This window comes from Panthera leo, chromosome B2 (assembly GCF_018350215.1).
Source record: "Panthera leo isolate Ple1 chromosome B2, P.leo_Ple1_pat1.1, whole genome shotgun sequence".
Classification (NCBI taxonomy): Eukaryota; Metazoa; Chordata; class Mammalia; order Carnivora; family Felidae; genus Panthera; species Panthera leo.
The window spans coordinates 75,166,473-75,191,310 of record NC_056683.1 but is presented as its reverse complement, the minus strand read 5'-3'; the positions used below and the strand labels follow the sequence as shown (position 1 = coordinate 75,191,310).

At 41.7% G+C, this 24,838-nt stretch overlaps 1 protein-coding gene across 1 annotated transcript in view; it reads right to left on the bottom strand.

Annotated features, from left to right (window-relative positions):
• The window catches only part of MRAP2 (melanocortin 2 receptor accessory protein 2), a 54,708-nt gene that overhangs the window by 6,086 nt on the left and 23,784 nt on the right, over positions 1-24,838 (bottom strand). Inside the window, exon 3 of the mRNA XM_042937346.1 lies at positions 12,811-12,910. Within this exon, the coding sequence (XP_042793280.1) occupies positions 12,811-12,910 (100 nt within the window). The remainder of the gene's footprint in view (positions 1-12,810; positions 12,911-24,838) is intronic.

Here is a 24,838-nt window from a genome sequence, read left to right as displayed (position 1 = left end):
ATTGATTTGTGACAGTTTTGTAATACATTTTGAATACAAGCCGTTTGTCAAATGCATTGTAAACATTTTCTCTTGATCTGTGATTTACATTTTCATTTTCTTAGGATGTCTTTTGAGGGGTGCCTGGGTGGCTCAGTCAGTTAAGCATCCAACTCTTGATTTCAGTTCAGGTCATGATCTCACATTTCGTGAGATCAAGCCCCATATCAGGCTCTGTGCTGACACCACAGATCCTGATTGGGATTCTCTCTCTCCCTCTCTCTCTGTCCATCCCATGGGTGTTTTTTCTCTCTCTCTCTCTCTCTTCCAAAATAAATATCTTTGAAGGTGTCTTTTGATGAGTGGAAGCTTTAAATTTCAGTTAAGTTCAAGTTATCAACTTTTAAAATTTATATTATGTTTTTTATATCATCTCTAAGAAATAATTGCCTACCCTAAATTCATGAAAATATTCTCCCATGCTTTCTTCTAGAACTATGCTGTCCAATATAATAGCCATTAGCCACAGGTGGCTATTTAAATTTAAATTATGTAGAATTAAAAAAAAAAATCAGAATCTCTGTTCTATTACTCCCATTTCAAGTGCTTAAGAGCTACTTATGGCCAGGGGTTACCTGCATGGACATCACAGAGAACAGTTGCATCATCACAAAACTGCTCTTGGACAGAGTTGTTCTAGGAGCTTTTACTGTGGGTATATGAACCATGTTGAAATAGGGGTCAAGATTCCTTTCTTTGTTTATCCTTTTTTTTTTAATTTTTTTTAAATGTTTATTTATTTTTGAGACACAGAGACAGAGCGTGAGTGGGAGAAGGGCAGAGAGACAGGGAGACACAGAATCCGAAACAGGCTCCAGGCTCTGGGCTGTCAGCACAGAGCCCGATGCGGGGCTTAAACCCACAAACCATGAGATCATGACCTGAGCCGAAGTCGGACGCTTAACCGACTAAGCCACCCAGGCACCCCTTTGTTTATCCTTTTGACCCAGCACTGTTTTTTTTTTTTTTTTAAATTTTTTTTTTCAACGTTTTTTATTTATTTTTGGGACAGAGAGAGACAGAGCATGAACGGGGGAGGGGCAGAGAGAGAGGGAGACACAGAATCGGAAACAGGCTCCAGGCTCCGAGCCATCAGCCCAGAGCCTGACGCGGGGCTCGAACTCACGGACCGCGAGATCGTGACCTGGCTGAAGTCGGACGCTTAACCGACTGCGCCACCCAGGCGCCCCGACCCAGCACTGTTAAGAGACCTTCCTTTCAATCGACCTTAGACATAGTCATAGACAATAAGAAAAAAATCCATTCACAATAGCATCAAAAAAGTAGAATACAGGGGCGCCTGGGTGGCTCAGTCGGTTAAAGGGCCGACTTCGGCTCAGGTCATGATCTCACGGTCCATGAGTTCGAGCCCCACGTCGGGCTCTGTGCTGACAGCTCAGAACCTGGAGCCTGTTTCAGATTCTGTGTCTCCCTCTCTCTGACCCTCCCCTATTCATGCTCTGTTTCTCCCTGGCTCAAAAATAAATAAAAACGAAAAAAAAATATATATTATAAAAAAAAAAAAAAAAAAAAAGTAGAATACAGGCATACTTCATTTTATTGCCCTTTGCTTTATTTGCAAGGTCACAGACACTGCGTTGTTGTTTTTTTTTAGCAAATTGAAGGTTTATGGAACACCGTATCTGGTGAGTCCATCAGTGTCATTTTTCCAACAGCATTTGCCCACTTTGTGTCTCTGTGTCACATTTCAGTAATTCTCACAATAGTTCAAATGTTTGCATTATTATTATATTTGTTATGGTGATCTGCAACCATTAGTCTTTAATGTCTATCTCTTAATTGTTTTGGGGGCACCACGAACTGTGGCCTCACAGGACGGCAAACAATAAATGCTTTGTGTGTTCTGACTGCTTCACTGACCAGCCACTCCCCATCTCATCTCTCTTCCTCTCCTTGGGTCTCCCTATTTCCTGAGACATAGCAATATTGAAATTATGCCAGTTAATAACCCTACAATGGCCCTAAGTGTTCAAGTGAAAGGAAGAGTTGCAAATCTCTCACTTTCAGTCAAAAGATAGAAATGATTAAGCTTAGTCAGGAAGTGAGTGCCATTACTGGAACTGGAACCCACCTGTCTATCACCTCTTGGCCCTTCATGAATTATGTCTTGTGTCACCTCCTGCTAGAAGTCTTCCCTGAGTCCTCCAGTCTGAGTTAGAATGTTCTCCTGGAAGACTGGTGCTTCTCTCCATCTGTCTTCTCACTCTGTATTATACTCTTTTCTTATCTGGCACCCTCATTAACATTATCATCTCTTGAAGGCAGGTATCATGTGTTTCTTGCCTATTTCCTAATACTTAGCACAGTACTGGGCATATAATAGCTGCTCAATAAATTTCTCTTAAATGACTTAATGATGAAGAGATCTTGAAACTAAATCAACCCTTGGCTTGGCAGGCAGCCTCTTCTATAGTTTCTACAAGGTCAGAAATTAATTCAAGGGCAGCATACCCAAATAAGGTCAAAAAGTAAGAGCAAGAGAGCCTTAATAAGGGATGGTCTATCGGCGGGCACCTGGGTGGCTCAGTCAGTTAAGCGTCTGACTTCAGCTCAGGTCATGATCCCACGGTTTGTGGGTTCAAGTCCATGACGGGCTCTGTGCTGACTGCTGAGAGCCTGGAGCCTGCTTCAGATTCTGTGTCTCCCTCCCTTCTCTCTCTCTCTCTTTCTCTCTCTGTCTCTCTGTCTCTCTCTACCCTTTCCCCACTTGCTCTCTGTCTCTGTCTCTCTCTCTCTCTCAAAAAAATAAATAAACATTTAGAAGAAAATTTAAAAAAAATAATAAGGGATGGTCCATTAATAGATCCTGAGTGTGGACTCTAGAGTGAGAGATACAGGAGGTCCAGCAAACTAGTAACCCCCAGGTCTGCCCTGCACCTACTTTCAGTACAAGGAAACACCCTACCTCTGCCCCCTACAATGGTCTCCACACCCTCAAGCTCTGTTCCATACTCTTCCATGGTGTCTCTCACATAGGTCCTTGGAACTCATATACAGAAGAGTTACTAAAAGGGTATCTTGTACTTTCTACAACTGGCCAGCCTTGGAGGCTGCAGGGCTCAAGTTCCATGGGGAAGATTTCCTGCCACTTATTCGTAAGAATGGCTTCAAGGAAAGCCAGTGAAAATACTGCCCCTCAGTGGCTACCCATTTTTTAAAACAGCATAGCCCTAATGAGTAACAACCAAAAATACTTTTATTTATTTAATGCAGTGAATATCAAAGAATTCTCACTAATTAGGCATGGGAAGTTTGCAGCCAGATGTGGTCTTTTTAAAAATTTATTTATTTGAGAGAGAGAAGTAAGTGAGTGTGGGAGAGGGGCAGGAGGAGAGTGAGAGACTCTCAAGCAGGCTCCACGTTCAGTATGGAGCCTGAGGTGGGGCTCAATCTCATGATCCTGGGATCATGATCTGAGCTGAAATCAAGAGTTGGATGCTCAACCGACTGAGCCACCCAGGTGCCTTTGGATGTTGTCTTAATTTAGTTTTTAGGAAAGAAACACATGCCGTATTGTTAAGGATGCCTTTCCAGCCTGTAGATGGCCTGGGTACCGCTCTGTGGGTTGTTATGCTCCCATGAAAAAGAGAAGACAGCAAGTTTCAACTTTCTCATTCAAATTCAGCTGCATAGGGAAAAACAATGCTTAATGGCACCTTTTAGATCAGTTAAAAGAGTTTAAAGTCAACTTGTTCTTCTACAGCTTTGGTTACACTTGGGAAAATTAAAAACTACAAGGGCCAAACATCTTAAATTCTACCTTGATTAAAATTACAGTTAAAGCCAGAAGCCAGAAGCTTCAAAAACTGAAACACTGAAAGAATGAGAAGCTTTGAGATGTTGACTGGTCTGGCAATTAATACCATGTTATAAGTTATCATGAGGAAAGGAGAGAACACTGAAGAATATTGTGCTATAGGTTGAATGTCTGTGTCCCTCCAAAATTGCTGTGTTGAAATCTACTCCCTCTTGAGATGGTATTAGGAGGTGGGGCCTTTGGAAAAGGATACTTAACCTTAATGAATGGGAATATGCCCTTATAAAAGAGGCCCCAGGAAGATCCCTTGCTCCCTCCTTCATATGAGGACACAGTGAAAAGTTTGCCATCTATGATTTACCAAGTCTATGATTTACCAAATTTACTAAGTTTACCAAATCTGCTAGCACCTGGATCTTCAACTTCTCAGCCTTCAAAAACTGTAGGAAATAGATTTCTATTATTTACAAGCTTTCTATCCTATGATACTCTGCTATAGCAGCCTGAACAAATGAAGACAGTTTGCCACAAAATTTAGAATCATCAATAATCTTAGCATTTTAAATTGTTTTTGTTACATTCTAGATCTTGTCATTATGAAATTGATGATCTAGCTACTGTGCTCAAGAGAAGGCCTCCTGTGTCATCCTAACTTTTTAAAAATTACAAGAGTTTATTTTGAGAGGAAATTGAACCTTGTAATCATTTATTTCATTTATTTGTTTTAAGAATTTGTATCCCAGGATGCCAGAGTGGCTCAGTCAGGTAAGTGTCTGACTCCCGGTTTCAGCTCAAGCCATGATCTCACAGTTTGTGAGTTTGAGTCCTACGTAGTCAACACAGAGCCTGCTTGGGATTCTCTCTCCTTCTCTGCCCTTCCCCTGTTCGTGTGCGTGCGCTCTCTCTCTCTCTCTCTCTCTCTCTCTCTCTCTCTCTCTCTCACACACACACACACACACACACACACACAAAATAAATAAACTTAAAAAAACCTTATATTCCTCATTTTCATCTTGTTTTAAGAAATGCAATTGGCTGGGGAGGGGGGCGGGGGGGGCGCCTGGGTGGCTCCGTTGGTTAAGTATCTGATTTCAGCTGAGGTCATGATCTCACAGCTCTTGGGTTCGAGCCCCATGTCGGGTTCTGTGCTGACAGCTTGGAGCCTGGAACCTACTTCAGATTCTGTGTTTCCCTCTCTCTGCCCCCCTCTCTCTCTGCCCCTAACCCACTCACATTCTGTCTCTGTCTCTCTCAAAAATAAATAAAACATTAAAAAAAATTTTTTTTAAAGAAATGCAATTCGGGGGTCCCCTGGATGGCTCAGTTGGTTAAGTGTCTGACTTCAGCTCAGGTCATAATCTGGCGGTTAGTGAGTTCGAGCCCCACACTGGGCTCTGTGCTGACAGCTTGGAGCCTGGAGTCTGCTTCAGATTCTGTGTCTCCCTCTCTCTCTGTCCCTCCCCCACTTGTGCTCTGTCTCAAAAATAAATAAAAATTTAAAAAAATAAAAAATAAAAGAAATACAACTGGGAGTTAATCTGTTTGTTGCAACATTACTGAAATCCCCCAGCCAGAATAAAAAGACTGATCAGACTGTTCTTATTCCTGTTTTTTTTTTTCTTCTTCTTACCATGGGATGTGTCATGTATTTTCTGTACCTGTGGAATATTCTGTACCTGAACAGACAGCCTCTAACTTGCAGTCCTCTGGCACCTGCACTGATTGTCATTACTCCCATGACACTCCCCTGCTCACAAACCTTCACTGAATCCCCAGACTCTCTGCCTGATAGCTCAGACCCCCCACCCTTACATCAGCTGGTCATTCTGGTGTGCTCTCCCACCAGTCCTCTTGCTAACCCTATGGCCCAGCCACATGGCACCAAACGCACTCAGGACTGTCCCTCTCTTAGGCTTGTACTGTTCCTTCTTCCTGATGGGCCCTTCCATGCTTCTCTATCTGTCAAAGTCAAATACCTTCTTCACTGTCCAATGCAAATGTTACTGCCTCTAGGGAGACTGTCTGATCTTGCAATGAGAAGGAATCTATCCCTTCTCTGTGCTCCTGCTGTATTTCACTGACCTTTTCTTACAAGATGCATCCCTTCCTGCCTCGTGTCAGAACTATTTGTGTATGGCCCGTTTCTTCCTATGCACTGTGGTGCTGGATTATGTTCATCCTTGCATCTCCCAAAGGGCCTTGAAGTCATTAGACCCTCAATGAGCGCACTGAACAGCTGTATCTGCTGGTGGCCCAAAGCCCTGGTTCCCATGAAAAGCTTAGCCACCCCCAGTGTATAGCATTGTTGATAGTGGTAGACCTCTCGAACCCTTCCTCTGTGACCCAAGAGACAAATCAGGTCAGGAGGACAGACCCCTCCCACCTCCATTTGGAGAAGGAAAACATCTGTAATTCTCTGGGTTATTCCTCCAGAAATTTTTCAGATTTATCACAATGTTTTGCAAACGAAGTGCCTGCTGGTGTGCTGAGTCTTAGTATGTCCACCATTGTCTTCAGGTCCACCCTACTCACGAAAAGTGGTGGGCAGTTCAGCCTGTGGGCACCTGTACTTCTAGAAGTCATTTCCAGTGGTCCTTTAGAGATGTGTTAGGCTAAACAAAGACCTACTAAGAGTTAAACCTCTGTGACCACAACTACTGAGAAAATAATAATAACCACTAATATTTATGGAGCCATAGCCTGTGCTAAAAGCTTCATGTCATGTAACAAGGCCTAGAGGTGGCAACCCAACCCTTCTGTCTGTTTGTGGCAGTGCCTTTGATGGCTTTAGTTGCTAGTTCTCACTTACCAGGAAGGTGTCAGTCTCTCTGGGGTAAGAAGAGTTTACTACATTAGAACAACCCTCAGTGCAGTCCTGGGCAAGCCATGGCTTCACTGATGGGAAATTAAAAGTGACTCCTGGAAAAGGGGGGTATAAATTGAATCTGATACATAAAATAGTCATATTTTCTACCTGTTGATAGTGGTAGACCTCTCAAAATGTCAGCACTTCTTCAGGAACCACTCACTATGTCTGCACTTTGCCAGCTAGTTCCTGTGGCCTTGGTCATTATCAGAAACCTTAAGCACTGACATTTCTTGCTATTAGCTTTTAGATGTACTATACCTATCCTTTAGTGAGTGTCATATTCAGGTAAATTGCAACTCAAAGTAAAATGTAATTTCCATTTTTATAAGGTCATGAGCAATTCTGCACTCAGGCCTAAAAGTACATCCCCACTCGGACAAGATGCACTTAGCCAAGGCTACAAAAGGAGGGTATTTGAGACATATGATATCTGGAGTTTGATAGTTTTTGGGGGGAAGTTCAAAACATTCAACATAAAAATGTGATCCAAGGCTTTTCTGTTGCTCTCTCTCTGGCAGATTTATGATAATGGGGCTATAATGCTTTCACAAGACAGCCAGAGTAAATGGCTCCTTAGCTGAGAAAGCAGGGGGAAATGGTTCTTTTATCTTCATTGTCCATAAAGGATCCAGGTAAGAGGGTTTTTTTCCTTACACACACAATAGCGAATATTCCAGGAGGAAAATAATCCCCATTAAAGCTGTTTCTTGGGCCTAAAAGCTTTTAGGAAAGGTGATGTCAGCTTTATAATAGTCTTTTTCTCTCTGCAGTATACTTTACTAGCGTTCACCAGTATCTGGTTCTCTTCTTCTGGGCACACAGATTACCCTTCTCAGCCTGGGCAGTCAGGGGGTGTGGCTAGTTCTGGCCAATGAGCTGGGAGAGGAAGGGATGTGTGCCACTTCCTGGCTGAAGAACAGAAGGGCAGGTGTGAGATCTCCACAGGTGCTCTCCCCGTTACAGTAACCCAGAAGGCTGAGTGTTGGAGACAGTGCAGACATAAGAGGAGAAGCTTCTGTCCACCCACGGAAAACATGTAGCTTGAGTAAGAAATAAACTTGTGTTGTGTCATACTAAGATTTGAGGAGTTGTTCGTTACTGTCTCATAAACTCATCTGGTTATTACACGATCCCTCTCTTCACAAAAGCCATTGAAAGGTCAGTGACTCCAGAATTGAAGTTCTTAGGCCAATATGATCCCAGTTTGAAGTCGTCAGGGGGAAGAAACTTGCCCATTTTATTGTGATGTCATTGGCTCAGTGTAGTGAATGGATCTCAACTCCTACCGTCGAACATTGTTAAGTGAAGGTCCAGCCAGGGATGGCAATTACATCTACTCTCTCGGCTAACTTGTGATCAATTCCTGTTGGATGCCTAAAATAGTGTTTTGAAAACAATTCTGAGGTTAAGTCTTGGCTATGCAGGTAGATAGCACCGCCGATTAGTGATGTCTGTTGTGGGCATGGCACAAGGAGTAGAGCCGCGGGTTGTGGTATCTGCCGTCTTTGTGTCTCTCTACTTTCACAGAGGCACATATTCTTTGCATGTGTCAGCAATAATGAGATCCTTCCCTGAAACACCTCCACGGAGAAAAAGATAGAATTAAGCAGTAGACTCAGCACTAGTACATTATGAGCTCGCAGACTTGATCAGGTACCTTTGTTGCTGTCGTTCTTGTTCTTGTTGTTTTTTATTTAGATTCAAGTTGGTTAACATACAGTGTAGTATTGGTTTCAGGAGTAGAATTTAGTGATTCAACACTCACATATAACATCCTGTGCCTTCCTTAATGTCCATCATCCATTTAGCCCATGCCCCCACCCACATCCCCTCCAGCAGCCCTCAGTTTGTTCTCTGTATTTAAGAGTCTCTTATGGTTTGCCTCCCTCTCTGTTTTTATCTTATTTTATTTTTCCTTTCCTTCCCCTATGTTCATCTGTTTTGTTTCTTAAATCCCACATATGAGTGAAATCACATGACATTTGTCTTCCTCTGACTGACTTATTTCACTTAGCATAATACACTCTAGTTCCATCCATGTTGTTGCAAATGGCAAGATGTCATTCTTTTTGATTGCCACGTAGTATTCCAATACATATATACACCACATCTTCTTTATTCATTCATCAGTTGATGGACATGTGGGTTCTTACCCTAAGTTGGCTATTGTTGACAGGCTGCTATAAACATTGGAGTGAATGTGCCCTTTCAAATCAGCATTTTTGTATCCTTTGGATAAGATCAGGTATCTTACCCAGAGTGACAGAGTCATATTCCAAAAGGATGCTGCCTGATACCTACTTGAGGAAATGACTGTTCTCTGTGACCAATTATCCAGAGAGCCTGCTATATAAAGCAGTCAGAATTCAGACATGTCAGTCCTTCCAACCCAACACCAAGATTCTCTACTTAGTCTCCTTTCTAAAATCATCTCACTGTTTGAGAGACATACTCAAAGTGAGGCTGGAGTGGAATATTGGCAAGTGCAAATAAAACGTGAATGCTTAGGGCCTGGATGTCCCATGGGAGGATGGGTTTCTTTTTCTTCCGCCTCCTACTATTCACTTAGACTCCCAGCTCTCAGCAGGACCTCTACCAGCACCCCAGGGATGGAGTAAGAGTCACTGAGTACCACTGTGAATCCAGAAGTTCCATAGGCATTAGCTCATTTAATCTTTACAATAATGCTAGGAGACAGATACTATTTTATTTGTACAAATGAGGAACCTCAAGCAAAAAGAGGTTAAGAATTCAGCGCAAAGTCTCAGTAGGTAAATCTGGAACTGTTTGACTCTAAGGCCCATGCATAGCCCAGTATGTGCTAGAAGAAAGCAAATCTGATTGCTAGTATCTTTGGTTCAATAGAAGGAAGAGATTAAAAATTACAGATATGAGATCATTTAATGTAGTGGTTAGTAACAGGAGCTTCAGAGTCAAAGAGGCTTTAGTTTGAGGCCAGGGCCAAGAGTTGTTTTTACCTGTGAGACCTCAGACAAATGATCCATTTCTCTCATCTGTACAGTTGGAACACTTACAGGATTTACTTCATCTTCCTGTGAGGACTTAGTGAAATTATACATATAAAGTGATTAGTAGACCCCAGCATATGGTAAACATTAAAAAAAAAAAAAGCTCTTATTATTTTCAATGATTTATCATTCTTTCCTCCATGCCTAATTATCACACAGGCAAGCTTAAATTGGTTGTTTTATATTAAAGTTGACTGGGTGGAAAAAACAATGTCTCCTTTAGAGAAGATTTCTGCCAGATAAACGTCAAAATTACTAAGATCTAAAAGCCTTTTTAACTGATCAATTTAGAGATTTTTGCCCCATGTCTGCTTCTTTCAGTTTTCTATTATGATATACTGCAACCAAATGCCAGATATTATACTACCTCAGACTCAAAAAAGCATTTCAAATGTGGCCCTGAGGGCTGATCCATTATTTTATTAAAGGAAAAGTAGGTTAGACTTTCTCCTTAACCTCATTAAAAGCATAGAGTTACAATGACCCTTGTTCTTTGATTGAGATTATTCAGAACCACCATCAAAAGAAAAACCATGTAGCAATAGGACTGAACTGCCAACTGAAAGATTGGAAATCCAAGTCTCAGCTACCCAGGGTCACCACGACATATTAAGGAAGTGTATCAGCCAGGACTCCAAAGAAAGAAAAACAACAGGTGCGTGCATGTGTGTGTGTGTGTGTGTGTGTGTGTGTGTGTGTGGCTAACTACTGAGAGAGAGAGAGATGTATTCTGTCTGTCTGCTGATCCAACTACTGAGAGAGAGACCGATTTATTTTAAGGAATTGTTCATGTGACTGTGGTTCATGTGACTGTGACTTTAGCAAGTCTAAAATGTGAAGGGTAGGCTGACAGGCTGGAGCCCCAGGGAAGTAACAGTTTGAGTCAGAAGGCAGCCTTCTGCCAGAATTTCTTTCTGCTTGAAGGAGGTCATTCTCTTTCAAGGAAGGCCTTCCAATGATTCGATGAAGCCACTAATTTTATGGAGGATGATCTGCTTTGCTCAGAGTTTATGGACTTAAATGTTAACTCATTTAAAAAAATGGGATAAAATGTTATCTCATTAAACACACACCACTTAGAATAACATTTGACCAAATATCTAGGTATCATGGCCTTGACACATAAAATTAATCATTACATGAAGTCACGTTTTATTCAGGGTTAGGGTGTTCTCAACCATAAAGATCACCTGCATCCTATATTAAACAAACACATCCCAATAGTCCTTCAAAAATCTATCTGTCCCTCTGAAGAAAAGGAAGATAATAGCGTTGTTATTCCCTGACCACTCTATGAGATGTTCCCTAATCTGAATTAATCCTCAGCTTTTCTTACTACTGTTGCAACCTGCACTATATCTTCAAATTCCTTGGACCAATATAATAGAAGCAAAGGCATGTACAGATTTTTATAAGGACATGGAAGAAAGCAAAGATCCAGGTCTTTTTATTTAATTTTTTTAAGTAGGCTTCATGCCCAACACAGAGCCCAACATGGAGCCTGAACTCACGACCCTGAGATCAAGATCCAAGCTAAGATCAAGAATCAGACTCTTAACCAACTGAGCCACCCTAGCACCCCAAAGGTCCATGTCTTTTTAGTGGCTTTTTAATGGTTGTTAAAGAGATTTTCAACCATATGTCTCCATATGCTTCAATAAAATGGTATTTTCCTTTCATTTAAAAACTGTTTAATTTTTTTCTACACCTTAATGTCTGGAAATAGCTAAGTGAAGGGCAGAACTGTTCTCTCTAGCCAGGCATTTGTTACAGTGCAAGTGCAGGCGGAAGAGTGAACAGACGCTGGAGAGCGTGTAACGAAATAGAACAATGAGAATCCTGTTACCAGGCTATGAGGATGAAGTGAGCTACCAAATGTGAAATGTTCAGACTTGCGCCAAATTTCTTCGATTTATTCTCCCAGGTGGCTCTCCATCATTCCCCATGCTGCTCTGTGCTCTGTGCCCTAGAAAGCTGACCTCTGATGGAGACTGGCTGCTGGTTGTGCTACTGTGATCATCCAATAGAGATCTGGTGCGAGGTGGGAAGGAGAGAGGAAAATAGGGTCTTGGTACTTAATTTGAGGCTCCCTCCCTGAGAGGTCACATGGGCTAGTTGTGTCCCTCAACTCAAAGTCACGGCTCCTTTTGGCCACAGGACTCCTGGGTCCCCTTCAGATCTAGGGTGGAAACTACTCCTCAGTGTTGCTAGCCTGGAGGTCCTGTAATATCCTGTAGGGTTATCCTCCCATCTGGCCACAACCTGTGGATAGTCCCTTCATCAAAAGCACATCTAATTACCTAATTTGAGTGTGCTATTTCTGCTGGCTGGGACTAACTAAAAAGGGATTCAACATGTTATTTTTCCTTTTGTTTGAAGAGTTGGGACAACAAAAATCCTCTAAAACATTTCTGAGTTTTTTGCAATCTATAACTGAGAAAATACCTTCTGATGTTACTCAGTGTTCTTTAACCACCGTGTCATAATTTCCCCCATAAATCCAAAGCCCAACTCAAATGTTCTTTATCCTGCCATGAGAATTACATAATCCTTAGGGTTTCTCTTTTTATCCTAGTTTCAAGGAAGCTCAGTGTTGAACTCTGTTTATTGTCAATAATTAATTCATTTAAGTACCCCGTAATAACTATTTCTGTGCTCCATGATACGCTTTTAAAACGGGTTTTCATCTCATTTTGCTGTTTTCTTTCTTTCTTTCTTTCTTTCTTTCTTTCTTTCTTTCTTTCTTTTTCACTGTTTTTGGTCTCGCGAGACATCTAAATTCTTTTGGGAGTAAGGAGAAAATACATCCTAATTAGTAAATATTTCAAAATAAAAATCAGGCCTGGAAGCAGCTTTAAGGCTTTAAGAAAGGACCATGAAACTTAGGTTCACAAGGGTCCACTTGAAAACCGCAGAGGCAGGAGGCAAAGTGCCAGGAGGAAGATGGGTCTCACCCAAAGGCAACTGAGTTCAGGCAGCAAATCCACAACTAGCCTCTTTTTCCACCACTGGAAGCAACCCCAGCCCCAGATATCACATCCATCTATTTAGTTCCCCATGGGGCTTAGTGACATTTAGGAATGGCCCAAACTTACTCTTGGTGTGGAGCTCCCGTCTTGGTCAGCAAAGTCAGCACAAAAAACATGAAAATCACGAAGACAGCAAGACCAACCCAAAATCCAATCACAATGGAATCTGTAAACAGTTAATACTGGGATTAGTATTTCACAGCAGCTTAAAACTTGACCATTTGAGGAAACTGAGCTTTCTGGTACATGAAATAAGAGAGGAAGTCAACAATCTGATAAGACAATCTTGACCCATTAGTCAAATGGGGACAAATAAGATACAGAGAATGAGGGAGAGGGAAGAGTCCACATGCCCCTGGGTTTCTGTCTCAGATAACACTAAGAGACTTTGGCCTTACTGACTCTTGGTTTCCATATCTTAGTGAAGGAATCCAGGCCAGAAGGTAAACCATCTAGGTCCTTATGATTCCACTAAAGTGTCCTGAGTTAGAAAATATTGTTTTTAGCAGAGACTGCAATATGAAATTTAAAATTAATTCTGATTCAAACCAACCCATTGTGTATTTTCACTTACATTCATGTTGGAATAATTCAAGTCCTTATTACTTCTTGAGGAGAACATACGAATTGCCTCCCAATTGCTCTCCCTGTCTTCTACCTTTCCTTCTGCCTCATCTCTGTAAGAATCTACTTTACGACAGCTCTGATAATATTTCCCTTTTATAAAAAACTCTTTGGCAAAAATGGATCTGACCTTTTCCAAATTAAAAGAGATTCCATGTATAGAGCACTTTATATGGTATCTGACATCTGAGAAAAAGGTACCCCATATTTGTCAGCTATTATTGTTAAAATTATCATCAATTTTTTCATTTACCCCTACTTTAAATCCCCATGTTTCCAATTAGACTAGGGAACATTGTGTCCCTGTATTTACCTTGACTCTTAGCCATAACTTCTGAAGACACACACCTTTTCAGGAGCTCTTACCATCACTTGGCTGGAGCAACTTTCCCCAACATAGAGCTAATGAAAGTGTATCCATCCTTTAAGGCCCATTCCTTACATCATCCCCTTCACAAAGTCTGGACTAACTTCCCTAACTGATGTGTTTTCTCCCTCCTTTGAACCCTGTGACATTTGTGCTTCTATACAGTGGGCCCTTGCTTGATCCTATCTTGGGTAATAGTCACAAGTATCTTTGGAACAAGGATAAGACTGGATTGTCTACACAAACCGACATACACATAATAGAGTCTCAAATCTGGGGGAAGCACCAGAGTTAAGTTATTTTTCATTTTCTGATCTATTCTAAGAAGTTTACCTACGTGAGATTATGGTAAGGATGCTTAGAAATATTTTTTTAAATAAATGATTGAGGGGGGTGCCTGAGTGGCTCAGTGGGTTAAGCGTCTGATTTTGGTGCAGGTCATGATCTCACAGTCTGTGAGTTTGAGTCCCACGTTGGGCTCTGTGCTGACAATCAGAGCCTGGAGCCTGCTTTGGATTCTGTGTCACCTTCTCTCTCTGCCCCTCCACTGCTCGCACTCTGTCTGTCTGTCTCTCTCAAAAATAAACAAAAAAATTTTTAAATAAATGGTTGGCACTTATACATTAAATGTGTTTAAATGTAAACCATCATTCTAATTAAATTATGTGGGGGCGCCTGGGTGGCTCAGTCAGTTAAGCGTCTGACTTCGGCTCAGGTCATGATCTCGCAGTTCGTGAGTTTGAGCCCCACATTGGGCTCTGTGCTGACAGCTCAGAGCCTGGAGCCTGCTTCAGATTCTGTGTGTCCCTCTTTCTCTGGCCCTTCCCCTCTCGAGCTCTGTCTCTCTCTCTCTCTCTCTCTCTCTCTCTCTCAAAAATAAATAAACATTAAAAAAAACTAATTAAATTATGTGTGTATAACCCTTTTTCTAAAGTGAAGAAATCAGATTAGCAATTTACTCTGAATAATTCATATTTCATTCCATGTATAGGATTGCTGAGAGGTTAACTTTTGTTCAACAATGTTTATTCAACACTCTGGATACAAAACTAATATAATCTTTCCTTGAATTAAGAGTGCCAAAGAAATAGAAATTGTAGACTTTGCCTTATAATATAGTGGAAATGAAGTCTAAAAAAGACAAAAGGACAAGTACCAAAAAATACATGTATGCAAGTACAACCAAATGCAACAATAATGTATCAATTGTGGGGGCACAGCCTATGAAGCACCACCGTACAGGTAATGACAGTTCAGCATGCTGTACCTCATCAATTGCCTGGATACCAAAGGCAAATTCTAAAATGTCACACCAGAGTTATGTTGAAATTCTCAGTTAAGAGTTTAACCTAGTCATGCTGATTCACATTGGAAGGTGTTCTCATTAGGACAGCTTTCACATTGGAAACAATGGCTGGATCCCCATCAGTAAGTACTTCACTTCTCTAGTCCAGGGTGGGCAGAGGTGGAGGAGGAGTGCCTTCAACCCAGCCTAGTTCCTTCTCTCTGCCCTTCTAGTGCCCCAGTGAGTTGATCAAAAAGCAGCAATAATGTGGGACGTGAGAAGGTCATGGCCCTCCCTTGAAGTCCTGAGGGAGCAGACTAGGGAGGAGCAGGGCTGTGGCTGGAAATTGAGAATCCTAGTGATCCAACAGCATTTCCAAACACTTCCTTAGTAACATGCCATCTACATTTCCTATCACAATATGCTTAAAATGGTTCTGTTTATTCACATTCCCCTTCAAATGGAATTTTGCTTCCTCTAATTATTCCCATTAATTTTCCTTTACCTTGTTCTCTGTCACATGACTTGACCCTATGGTACTTTCTTACCCTGAACCCCCTTTCAGAGGACATCAGAGATCCCCATATCATTCTAGGAATATCCAAACTCTCTTACAGTTTTATTTATATGCCAAGTTTCATGGGCATGGGCATGGCAGGGAAAACAGAGCCTCTGGCCTTCTCCAAAGCACCCTTTCCTAAAAAGGACTCAAAATAAAGGTTTATATAGAGTAAAGCTCCAATGCAGCCAGTTGGTTAAAGAAGCCAAGAGAAACCTTCCAAAGGTGTTTTCAACAGAGCCTAGCAGTCACTTTTGTCCTGTCTAGAACCAGAACTATTTAGAGATCATTACAGTAAAAGGGTAGAGAAAATTGCCAAGGGAAATTCTAAATGGAATGCGTCATAATAAAATAACTTCCTTCAACCTGACCATTAATGAATGGAATGAAACAGAGCTGAAGGCTGATGATGACATGTTTTTCACTGGTGTGATCATTTTTCTCCATGATTCTCTTTTCTACTCCCGGGTAGGACTAGAACAACTACCCCATCCCAATACCCTCCTCCTACCACCTAAGAATAAACTGTGACCTTTCCAACTCATGGTTGTATGAAAAACAAGGATTCATACTTAACTTGAAAGAGAGGGTTCAGGATATGAGAGCCAGCACTGTCCTCACACTGCTTCTGGCTTTAATGCATTAGGGTCAATTTTCTGTTGGGAATTCCTGGAAAAGAGTCCACAGTGGTGTTCCACAACTTGCTTTGTGCTCCCAGTGACAAGTTGTGGCCTAAGCATTCACAAACTCTAGCTCTGCTTCTCATCTTGATGACCTGGCTTCTTGCTAACTCATCCATGCACGTGGCTGGCATTATCTGCAAGGTGGCATTGAAAAAAAGCATGCAATATGGCCTCCACTGATGGCTCAGAATAAGAGGATGCTCCTTCAGTTGTTGCTCAACACAACAGCTCAAATGGTCTGCTTAAATGGGTCCTAGGAGCCTACTGACTCATAGGCTTTGTTTCTGTCTTACCTATCCAGGGCCTTCCTAAATGTCCTATTTCTCTCCTTCCCTTTATAGCAAAATTCTTAAGAGATTTGTCTGTACATACGATTTCTAGTTCTTCTCCTCTCATTTTTTTTTCTTGAACCAATTCCATCAGCCTTTCACTCCCACCCACTCCACTAAGACTGCTTTAAAATCATTGCCAATAACTTCTACGTTATAAATCCAACAGTCAAATCATAGCCCTCAATTTACTTGACCTAGAAGCATCATTTGACACAAACCACCGTCTCATCCTTGAAGCTCTTTCTTTCTTTTCTTTTCTCTTCTTTTCTTTTGAGAGATGGAGAGCAAGTGGGGAGGGGCAGAGAGAGAGGGAGACAGAATCCCAAGCAGGCTCTGCACCATCAGTACAGAGCCCAATATGGGGTTTGATCCCACGAACCATGAGATCATGACCCAAACTGAAACCAAGAGTTAGATGCTTAACCAATTGAGACACCCAGGTGCCCCCCACTTGAAACTTTTTTAAAAATTTTTTTAAATGTTTATTTATTTGTGAGAGAGAGACAGAGTGTGAGTGGGGGAGGAGCAGAGAGAGAGGGAAACACAGAATCCGAAGCAGGCTCTAGTCTCTGAGCTGTCAGCACAGAGCCCGACGCAGGGCCGGAACTCACAAATCACGAGATCATGACCTGAGCCTGAGCTGAAGTCAGACGCTTACCGACTGACTGAGCCACCCAGACGCCCCTCTTGAAACTCTTTCTTAATTTGGCTTTCAGGAAACACACCTGCCCTGTTTTCTTCCTACCTTTCTGTATGTTCCATTTAGCCTCCTCTGCTATTTTCCTCCCAACATCTCCAACTTTCAAATGTTAGCATGCCACAGGGCTCATTCCTTATACCTCTACAGTTTTCTATCTATACTCATTCATCCAGCCTCTTAACTTTGAGTACCATTTATATGCTGTGACTCTCAAATTCATACCTTCATAGCACCTCCCCCACCATCTCCTATTGGATGTCTGACAGGTCTCAATTTAACAAGTCCAAAGCTGAGCTCCTCATGTTCCTACTTCTCCCACATCTTCTCCATCTCAATTAACAGCAATTCATCCTGCCAATTAGATCACAAAACTTCAAACCAACCTTGGCTCTTCACTTTTTATTTTGCTCTATGGCCAGTCCATTGACAAATCCTATCAGATCTATCTTTAAGAAATATCCACAATTTATGCACCTCTCACCACTCCACTGTCCCCACCATGGCCCAGCCACCATCAACAGCTGGACTATTGAAATAGCTCCCCTGAATGGCATTCTGCTTCCAGTCTCATCCTCTTCCTTCCCCAGCTTCAGAGTGTTCTTATTAAAACCTAAGACAGATTCTACTCCTCTTCTCCAAATTGCACCTCAGAAAAAGCCTAAGTCCTTAGCATGACATCAGAGGCTCTTCTACCTCTTTCCTCTTCTCTGTTGCCTGACTTCTCTTGCTGCTCTGCCTCTTAATCACTCCCCTGGCACCATGCTGGTCTCCTTGTTGTTCCTCGCATGTTCCATTTCATTCTTGCTATGGAGAATTTTCTGGAATGCTCTTCCCCAGATACCTTATAATTCAACCTCTCACTCCCTTCAGGTATTTTCTCAAATTTCTCCTTCTCAATAAGGCCTTCCATGGCTGGTCTACATATAATTGCACCTCCATACCCAACATCTCCTTTCTCTAATTTATTATTTTTTTCTATCACCATCTGGCATGGTTTGTTTATGTCACTTATTTATTACCTGTCTCTCTCACTAGACAGCAAGATCTATAAGATGAGGTATTTTTGTCTTTTCTGTTTACGGTTGTATCTCTAATGCTTAAAACAGTGCTGCATATAACCAGTGCTCAATAAATATTTGCTGAAAGAAAGAGTAAATGAGTGAATGTCCATTCTGCTGGTACCAAATATATGTCAGACATAGGTCCACTTCTGATACATTTCAAGGTTTAATACCAGATGTAAAACTGAGGGCAAAAGGAGAATTCACAATAACCATCAGAGATTGTCTCTCAGATGAAAGACCCTTTGAAGGTAGGAATCTTTATTTCAGCAGGTAGAAGAACCTAGTCTAACTAAAGATGGAGCTACTATTGCAAAGTATGATCCGTTACAGGTATCGTCACAGTCATTCATATCCTGAATCAATGCTTTCCCTTGAAAGGTCTTGCTTCCATTTTTCTGAAACTGCACCTACATGGCTTTGAATTTTGCTCTGCAAAAGAAGGAGACACACTTGAAGGTCAGAATCACGGCATATTAAAATGGAAGAGAGTATACCAAAATACACAGGACGATAGGTGGCTTAATCTTGTCTATTTTCCTGTATGGCTGTGTTTTTTGTTTGTCTCTTATTCTTCTCTAGGTGTCTCAGATATTGTCAGGTTGCTGAAGCTAAAGACCCCCACTTTGATCAGATCTCTCATATCAGAACAGTAAGAACTCACCCAGGCATTTTGGTTTTTTCCTGATGTGAATGTTAAAACTAACAAAAGCACTTCTTATTAATAGTATAGTAGGTAAAGTAAGTATGTAATGTGTCACACTTCTGACTACATTGTGCAAGAATTCCTGCCAGCTATAATCATTTTTAGAATGTAATACCCTCAAAAAAGATTTTCAATTGTCTCTAGAAATGTACCAACCAAAATAATAGCAGCAGGCCTGTCTTCTTGGCCCCTTAAACTAAGGAAAAGAGATAGGAGAAAACAGACAGAAAAATACAATTTGTGCCACCAGGCTGTAAAAGCATATATTGTAGGGAAATATATGGCAGTTTGCCCCGTCATTTTGATTTCCACTAAAATTCTTAACAAACAAGTAGCCTTACCTAAAGATTGTCCCAGAAAAGTAATAGATTAAAGAATTAAAATAAATGCAGGAGGATGATTTCATACCCTTACAGCAACAGCCTTCCACCAGGTAATCAATGACAGCATATCCTAATGGATTTCATGCACTTTTTGAAATTTCCACAAAGAAATACTGAGTAGACAGCAAAAAAGGAAGGAGTGAAAACATTTAATTATCACTATTCACTTTAGGGATGAAGGATATATGGTTCAGTTAACGACTTTTCAAGGAACAAATACAGAAAGGCCTTGATTAAGTAAATGAGTCACTCTGAAGCTCTTTGCAGCCCCTCTGGTGGAGACAGGAATGTGGGAGCCATGGATCACTGCCCCCTAATTGCCCCACTGGAAGCCCTGCCACAGCCACCAGCCACCAGTGTCTTCCAGGCCCCAGGGACTCACTCATGAAGCCTGGGGTCTTGCACTCCTTCCTGCAGCAGGGGAGTGTCGACATGGGCTAGGTCAGCTGGAGGGGGCAGCTGACCAGGATAGAGATTTAGGAGGCTCCTGAGCTCCCCTCCTTCCATGAACACACTGAATATACAGCTACATATGGAGGTGTTCCCTCTGAAAGACATCTGGAAACTAAGCCACTCCTACACCTGTGGCAAATGAGGAAAATACATACATGAAAATGGGTAGAAAAGGCTGAAACACAATCTTGCCATAACCCCCCCCCACACACACACAGCTACACACAGTTGGAAGGAAACCCCCAACTTCCAGCTTCTCCCTAAGAAGGGAAGAGTTTGGACAGGATATCTAGAGCCCCACTTTTAAGGCTCCCGCTACAGAAATGCACCCCTAAAATGTCTAGCTCTGACAGCCAACAGGGCTGACATCCATGAGAACCCACAGACTACAGCAAACAAAGAAGCAGTAATTCCTGGGCTTGCAAGCCTTCACCACAGCCACCTCCCCCAGGCTCAGTGCAGAGGAAGCAGACAAAAACACCCATTTCCCATTCTTTCCCTGAAAGGGGTTTGTCTGCATACTTTAAAAGATGTTGCCTCAGGGCCAAGCTTCTAATTTAGCACACATCTAGTGGCACCCACAGCCATCTTCTCCAGAGGGCAAGGAAGCTGGCAAACACCTCCCCTGCCTTCTCCCTCCAGCCTGCTCCAGTAATAAAACCAAGTCACTAGTATCTCCCTGGAAAGAGCTTGTATACACGTCTGACATCCTAGCTTTTGTGGCTACAGCCCGAGGCACAGGTCCCCAGTCACCTGGCTCTGATACCAATGGTGTCCACATTCAGGAGTCCCACAGGACTATAGTGAACAAAGAAGCAGTTCTTAACAAGCACAGGAGCACTTTCGCAGCTATGCACTTGGTCTAGAAGAGAGGAAACAGGCAAAAACTGAAAGAGGACTTTCACTACGTCCATTTTGACCTCCAACTTTCTAATTAATTAAGTATTTCTTTCCAGCTTTTCTCTTAATTCAGGCAAAAGATCCTGGGGCAAAGCGTCCCCTGATGGAAACCGAAACTACCCCATTCTGCAATAAGGACTTCCCTGAGCCAGCAAAGAGCCTGCCCATGATTGACTCCAAACCAATGATAACCTGACTCTACTGCCCACATTTGTTCCCCATTTTTCTTATATAAACCTGGAAGTATTTTCAGCACTTTGGAGACAGTCTTTGAGATGCTAGTCAGCTGTCTCCCTGATGATGGCCTCACTGATATAACTGCTTTCTTGTTTTACTATCACTCATTTCTCTGCCTTTGGATTTTGTCAGCTGCAAGTGGCCAAACCTGGTCTACTCAGGCCCCCCCAGAGCCAGGTGCTCTTACACCCCTGCGTCCCTGTTACAAAACTTCTATCTCCCAATTTCTCCCTGGAAGGGGTTTAATTGCATACTTTCCCAGCTGCTGCCTAAGGATCTGGCTCCTAATCAGGCTACATGTAGGTGCTGATCACGATTTTTCCCTTGAGGACACAGGCAAGTCTTGACATGCCCTCAACTACTAGGAGCCTAAGAACAAAGAAGTTTGCTTTGACAATCATAAACGTTTGAGAGGCAACTAGGAGCTTAGTTGATCTCCCACCCAAGACCATTCACAACTGGGGTAGGTAGCTGTTTTATCTAATGCACAGAAACAAGCCCAGAGAGTCAAGAAAAATGAAGAAAAAGAATATGTTCCAAACTAATGAACAAGATGAATGTCCAAAAACAGATCTTAATGAAATGGAAATAAGAGATTTACCCAATAGAGAGTTCAAAACAATGGTCATGAACATTGGGGCCAGGCTCCATGACACTGGTCAGGGCAATGATTTTTTAGGATTTGATACCAAAAGCAAAGGCAACAAAGGCAAAATTAAATAAGTGGGACTACATCAAACTAAAAAGCTTCTGCACAGCAAAGGAAATCACCAACAAAAGGAAAAGGTAATCTATGGAATGGGAGAAAATATTTGCAAACCAAATATCTGATAAGGGGTTAATATCTAAAATATATAAGGAACCCATACAATTCAATGCCAAAAAGCAACCCAATTAAAAAGTGGGCAAAGGACCTGAATATATATTTTCCGAAGACATCCAAATGGCCAATAGGTACATGAAAATGTGCTCAACATCACTAATCATCAGGGAAATGCAAATCAAAACCTCAATGAGATACTGCCTTATCCCTGTTTGAATGTCTATTATCAAAAAAGACAAGAGATAACCAGTGTTGGTGAAGGTGTGGAGAAAAGGGAACACTTGCACACTCTTGGTGGAAATGTAAACTGGTACGGCCACTATGATAAATAGTACGGAATTTCTTCAAAAAATTAAAAATAAAACTACCTATGATTCAGACTTCTCACTTCCAGATATATATCCAAAGGAAATGAAACCATTATCTTGAAGAGATATCTACATTCCCATGTTCACTGCAGCATTATTCACAATAGTCAAAATATAGAAAAAACCTAAGTGTCCATCACTTACATAGGTGCACGCACACACACACACACACACACACACACACAAAAATATTAGTTGTCCTTCAGAAGAAGGAAATCTTGGGGCACCTGGGTAGCTCAGTCGGTTAAGCATCCCAGTTCACTCTCAGGTCATGATCTTGTGGTTCATGAGTTTGAGCCCTGCTCAGGCTGTGTGCTGACAGCTCAGAGCCTGGAGTCTGCTTTGGATTCTGTGTCTCCTTCTCTCTCTGCCCCTCCCCCACTCACGCTCTGTCTCTCTGTCTGTCTCTCTCAAAAATAAATAAACATTAAAAAAGAAAGAAAGAAAGAAACAGAGTAGAAAAGTGGTTGCCAGGAGCTTGGTCTGGAGGAAACAGGGAGAAGCTGATAAAAGGTTATAAACTTTCAGTTATAAAAGGGATAAGGTCTGAGGATCTAACATATAACAAGATCAGTATAGTTGACAACATGTAGTGCATAATTAAAATTTGTAACAGAGTAGAACTTAAATGTTCTCACCAAAAAATAAATAAATAAAAAGGGAAATATCTGAGGTGACGAGTGTGTCAATTAACTTGATGGATGGAATCCGTTCACAATGTGTGTGTGTACACTAAATCATCATTTGGTACCTTTTAAATATATTATAATTGTATTTGTCAAGTATACCTCAATAAAGCTGAAAGAACAAGTAAAAAGCCTTCCTTGCGAGGGAGGATCAGGTGAAAGTGAAGGATCATGAACACCAAGACAGGTCAGAATAGCAGCATCCAGGAAATCCTAACAGAGCAAAAGCATTCCCTTTACCACATTTGCATCTCCATTTCTAGTCTTTCTTACAGCTCCTAATGTGTCCCATGAAACTGAACTGGTTAAGAACCTAAAATTTTTATAGAGCTATGGATATTCATTCTGAAACAACCTAACATCTCTGGAATATTTAGGGAGTCACCACAACAAGACCCGGGAGTTGGCAGCAGTTCTTAGCCAACAAAGAAGCTTTGTGTTGGCCAGTCAGCATGCAGTATGACTGGAGTTGGACAGTAACCTTCCACAGAATTGTATTTCCTTGCTCTGTGCTGGCTCATTAATCGCTCCAATCACATGAAGCACAATTCATGCCTATCACACAGAGTTAGGAATTGTCACAGGCAATTCTAGTCTGTCCTTATGAACACACACACAGAATGCTCTCTGCAGCCTCAGAAAACCAGCAGAGATGAAAGGATGCTATTGACCATGTGTTAGAAAAGAAGGTTCTTCAAAATAGTTCCAGACTACTTTTTGATGGCCCAAATGTTCACACAGTTTGGGAGAGCTGGAAACATTAATACTTTGAAAAGAATCTCAATTTGTAGGTGAAAGCAGGCAAAAACCTCTTTGACCTCGGCCACAGCAATTTCTTACTCAACACATCTCCAGTGGCAAGGGAAACAATAGCAAAAATGAACTACTGGGACCTCATCAAAATAAAAAGCTTATGCTCAGCAAAGGAAACAATCAGCAAAACTAAAAGGCAACCTATGGAATGGGAGAAGATATTTGCAAATGACATACCAGATAAAGGGGTAGGATCCAAAAGCTATAAAGAACTTATCAAACTCAACACGTAAAAAACAAATAATCCAATGAAGAAATGGGAAAAATACATGAATTGACACTTCTCCAAAGAAGACATCCAGATGGCCAGCCAACACATGAAAAAATGCTCAACATCACTCATCATCAGGGAAACACAAATCAAAACCACAATGAGATACTACCTCACACCTGTCAGAGTGGCTAAAATGAACAAATCAGGAGACTATAGATGCTGGTGAGGATGTGGAGAAATGGGAACCCTCTTGCACTGTTAGTGGGGAATGCAAACTGGTGCAGCCACTCTGGGAAACAGTATGGAGACTCCTCAAAAAATTAAAAATAGAACTACCCTATGACCCAGCAATTGCACTACTAGATATTTATCCAAGGGATACAGGTGTGCTGTTTCAAAGGGGCACGTGCACCCCAATGTTTATAGCAGCACTATGCACAATAGCCAAAGTATGGAGAGAGCCCAAATGTCCATCGATGGATGAATGGATAAAGATGTGATACACACACACACACACACACACACACACGCGCGTGCGCGCGCACACACACACACACACACACACACACACACACACACACTGGAGTATTATTAGGCAATCAAAAAGAATGAAATCTTGCCGTTTGCAACTACGTGGATGGAACTAGAGGGTATTATGCTAAGTGAAATTAGTCAGTTAGAGAAAGACAAATATCACATGACTTCACTCATATAAGGACTTTAAGACAAAACAGAGGAACATAAAGGAAGGGAAGCAAAAAGAATATAAACACAGGGAGGGGGACAAAACATAAAAGGCTCTTAAATATAGAGAACAAACAGGGTTGCTGGAGGGGTTTCAGGAGTGGGCAGGATGGTCTAAATGCATAAGGGGCATTGAGGAATCTACTCCTGAAATTA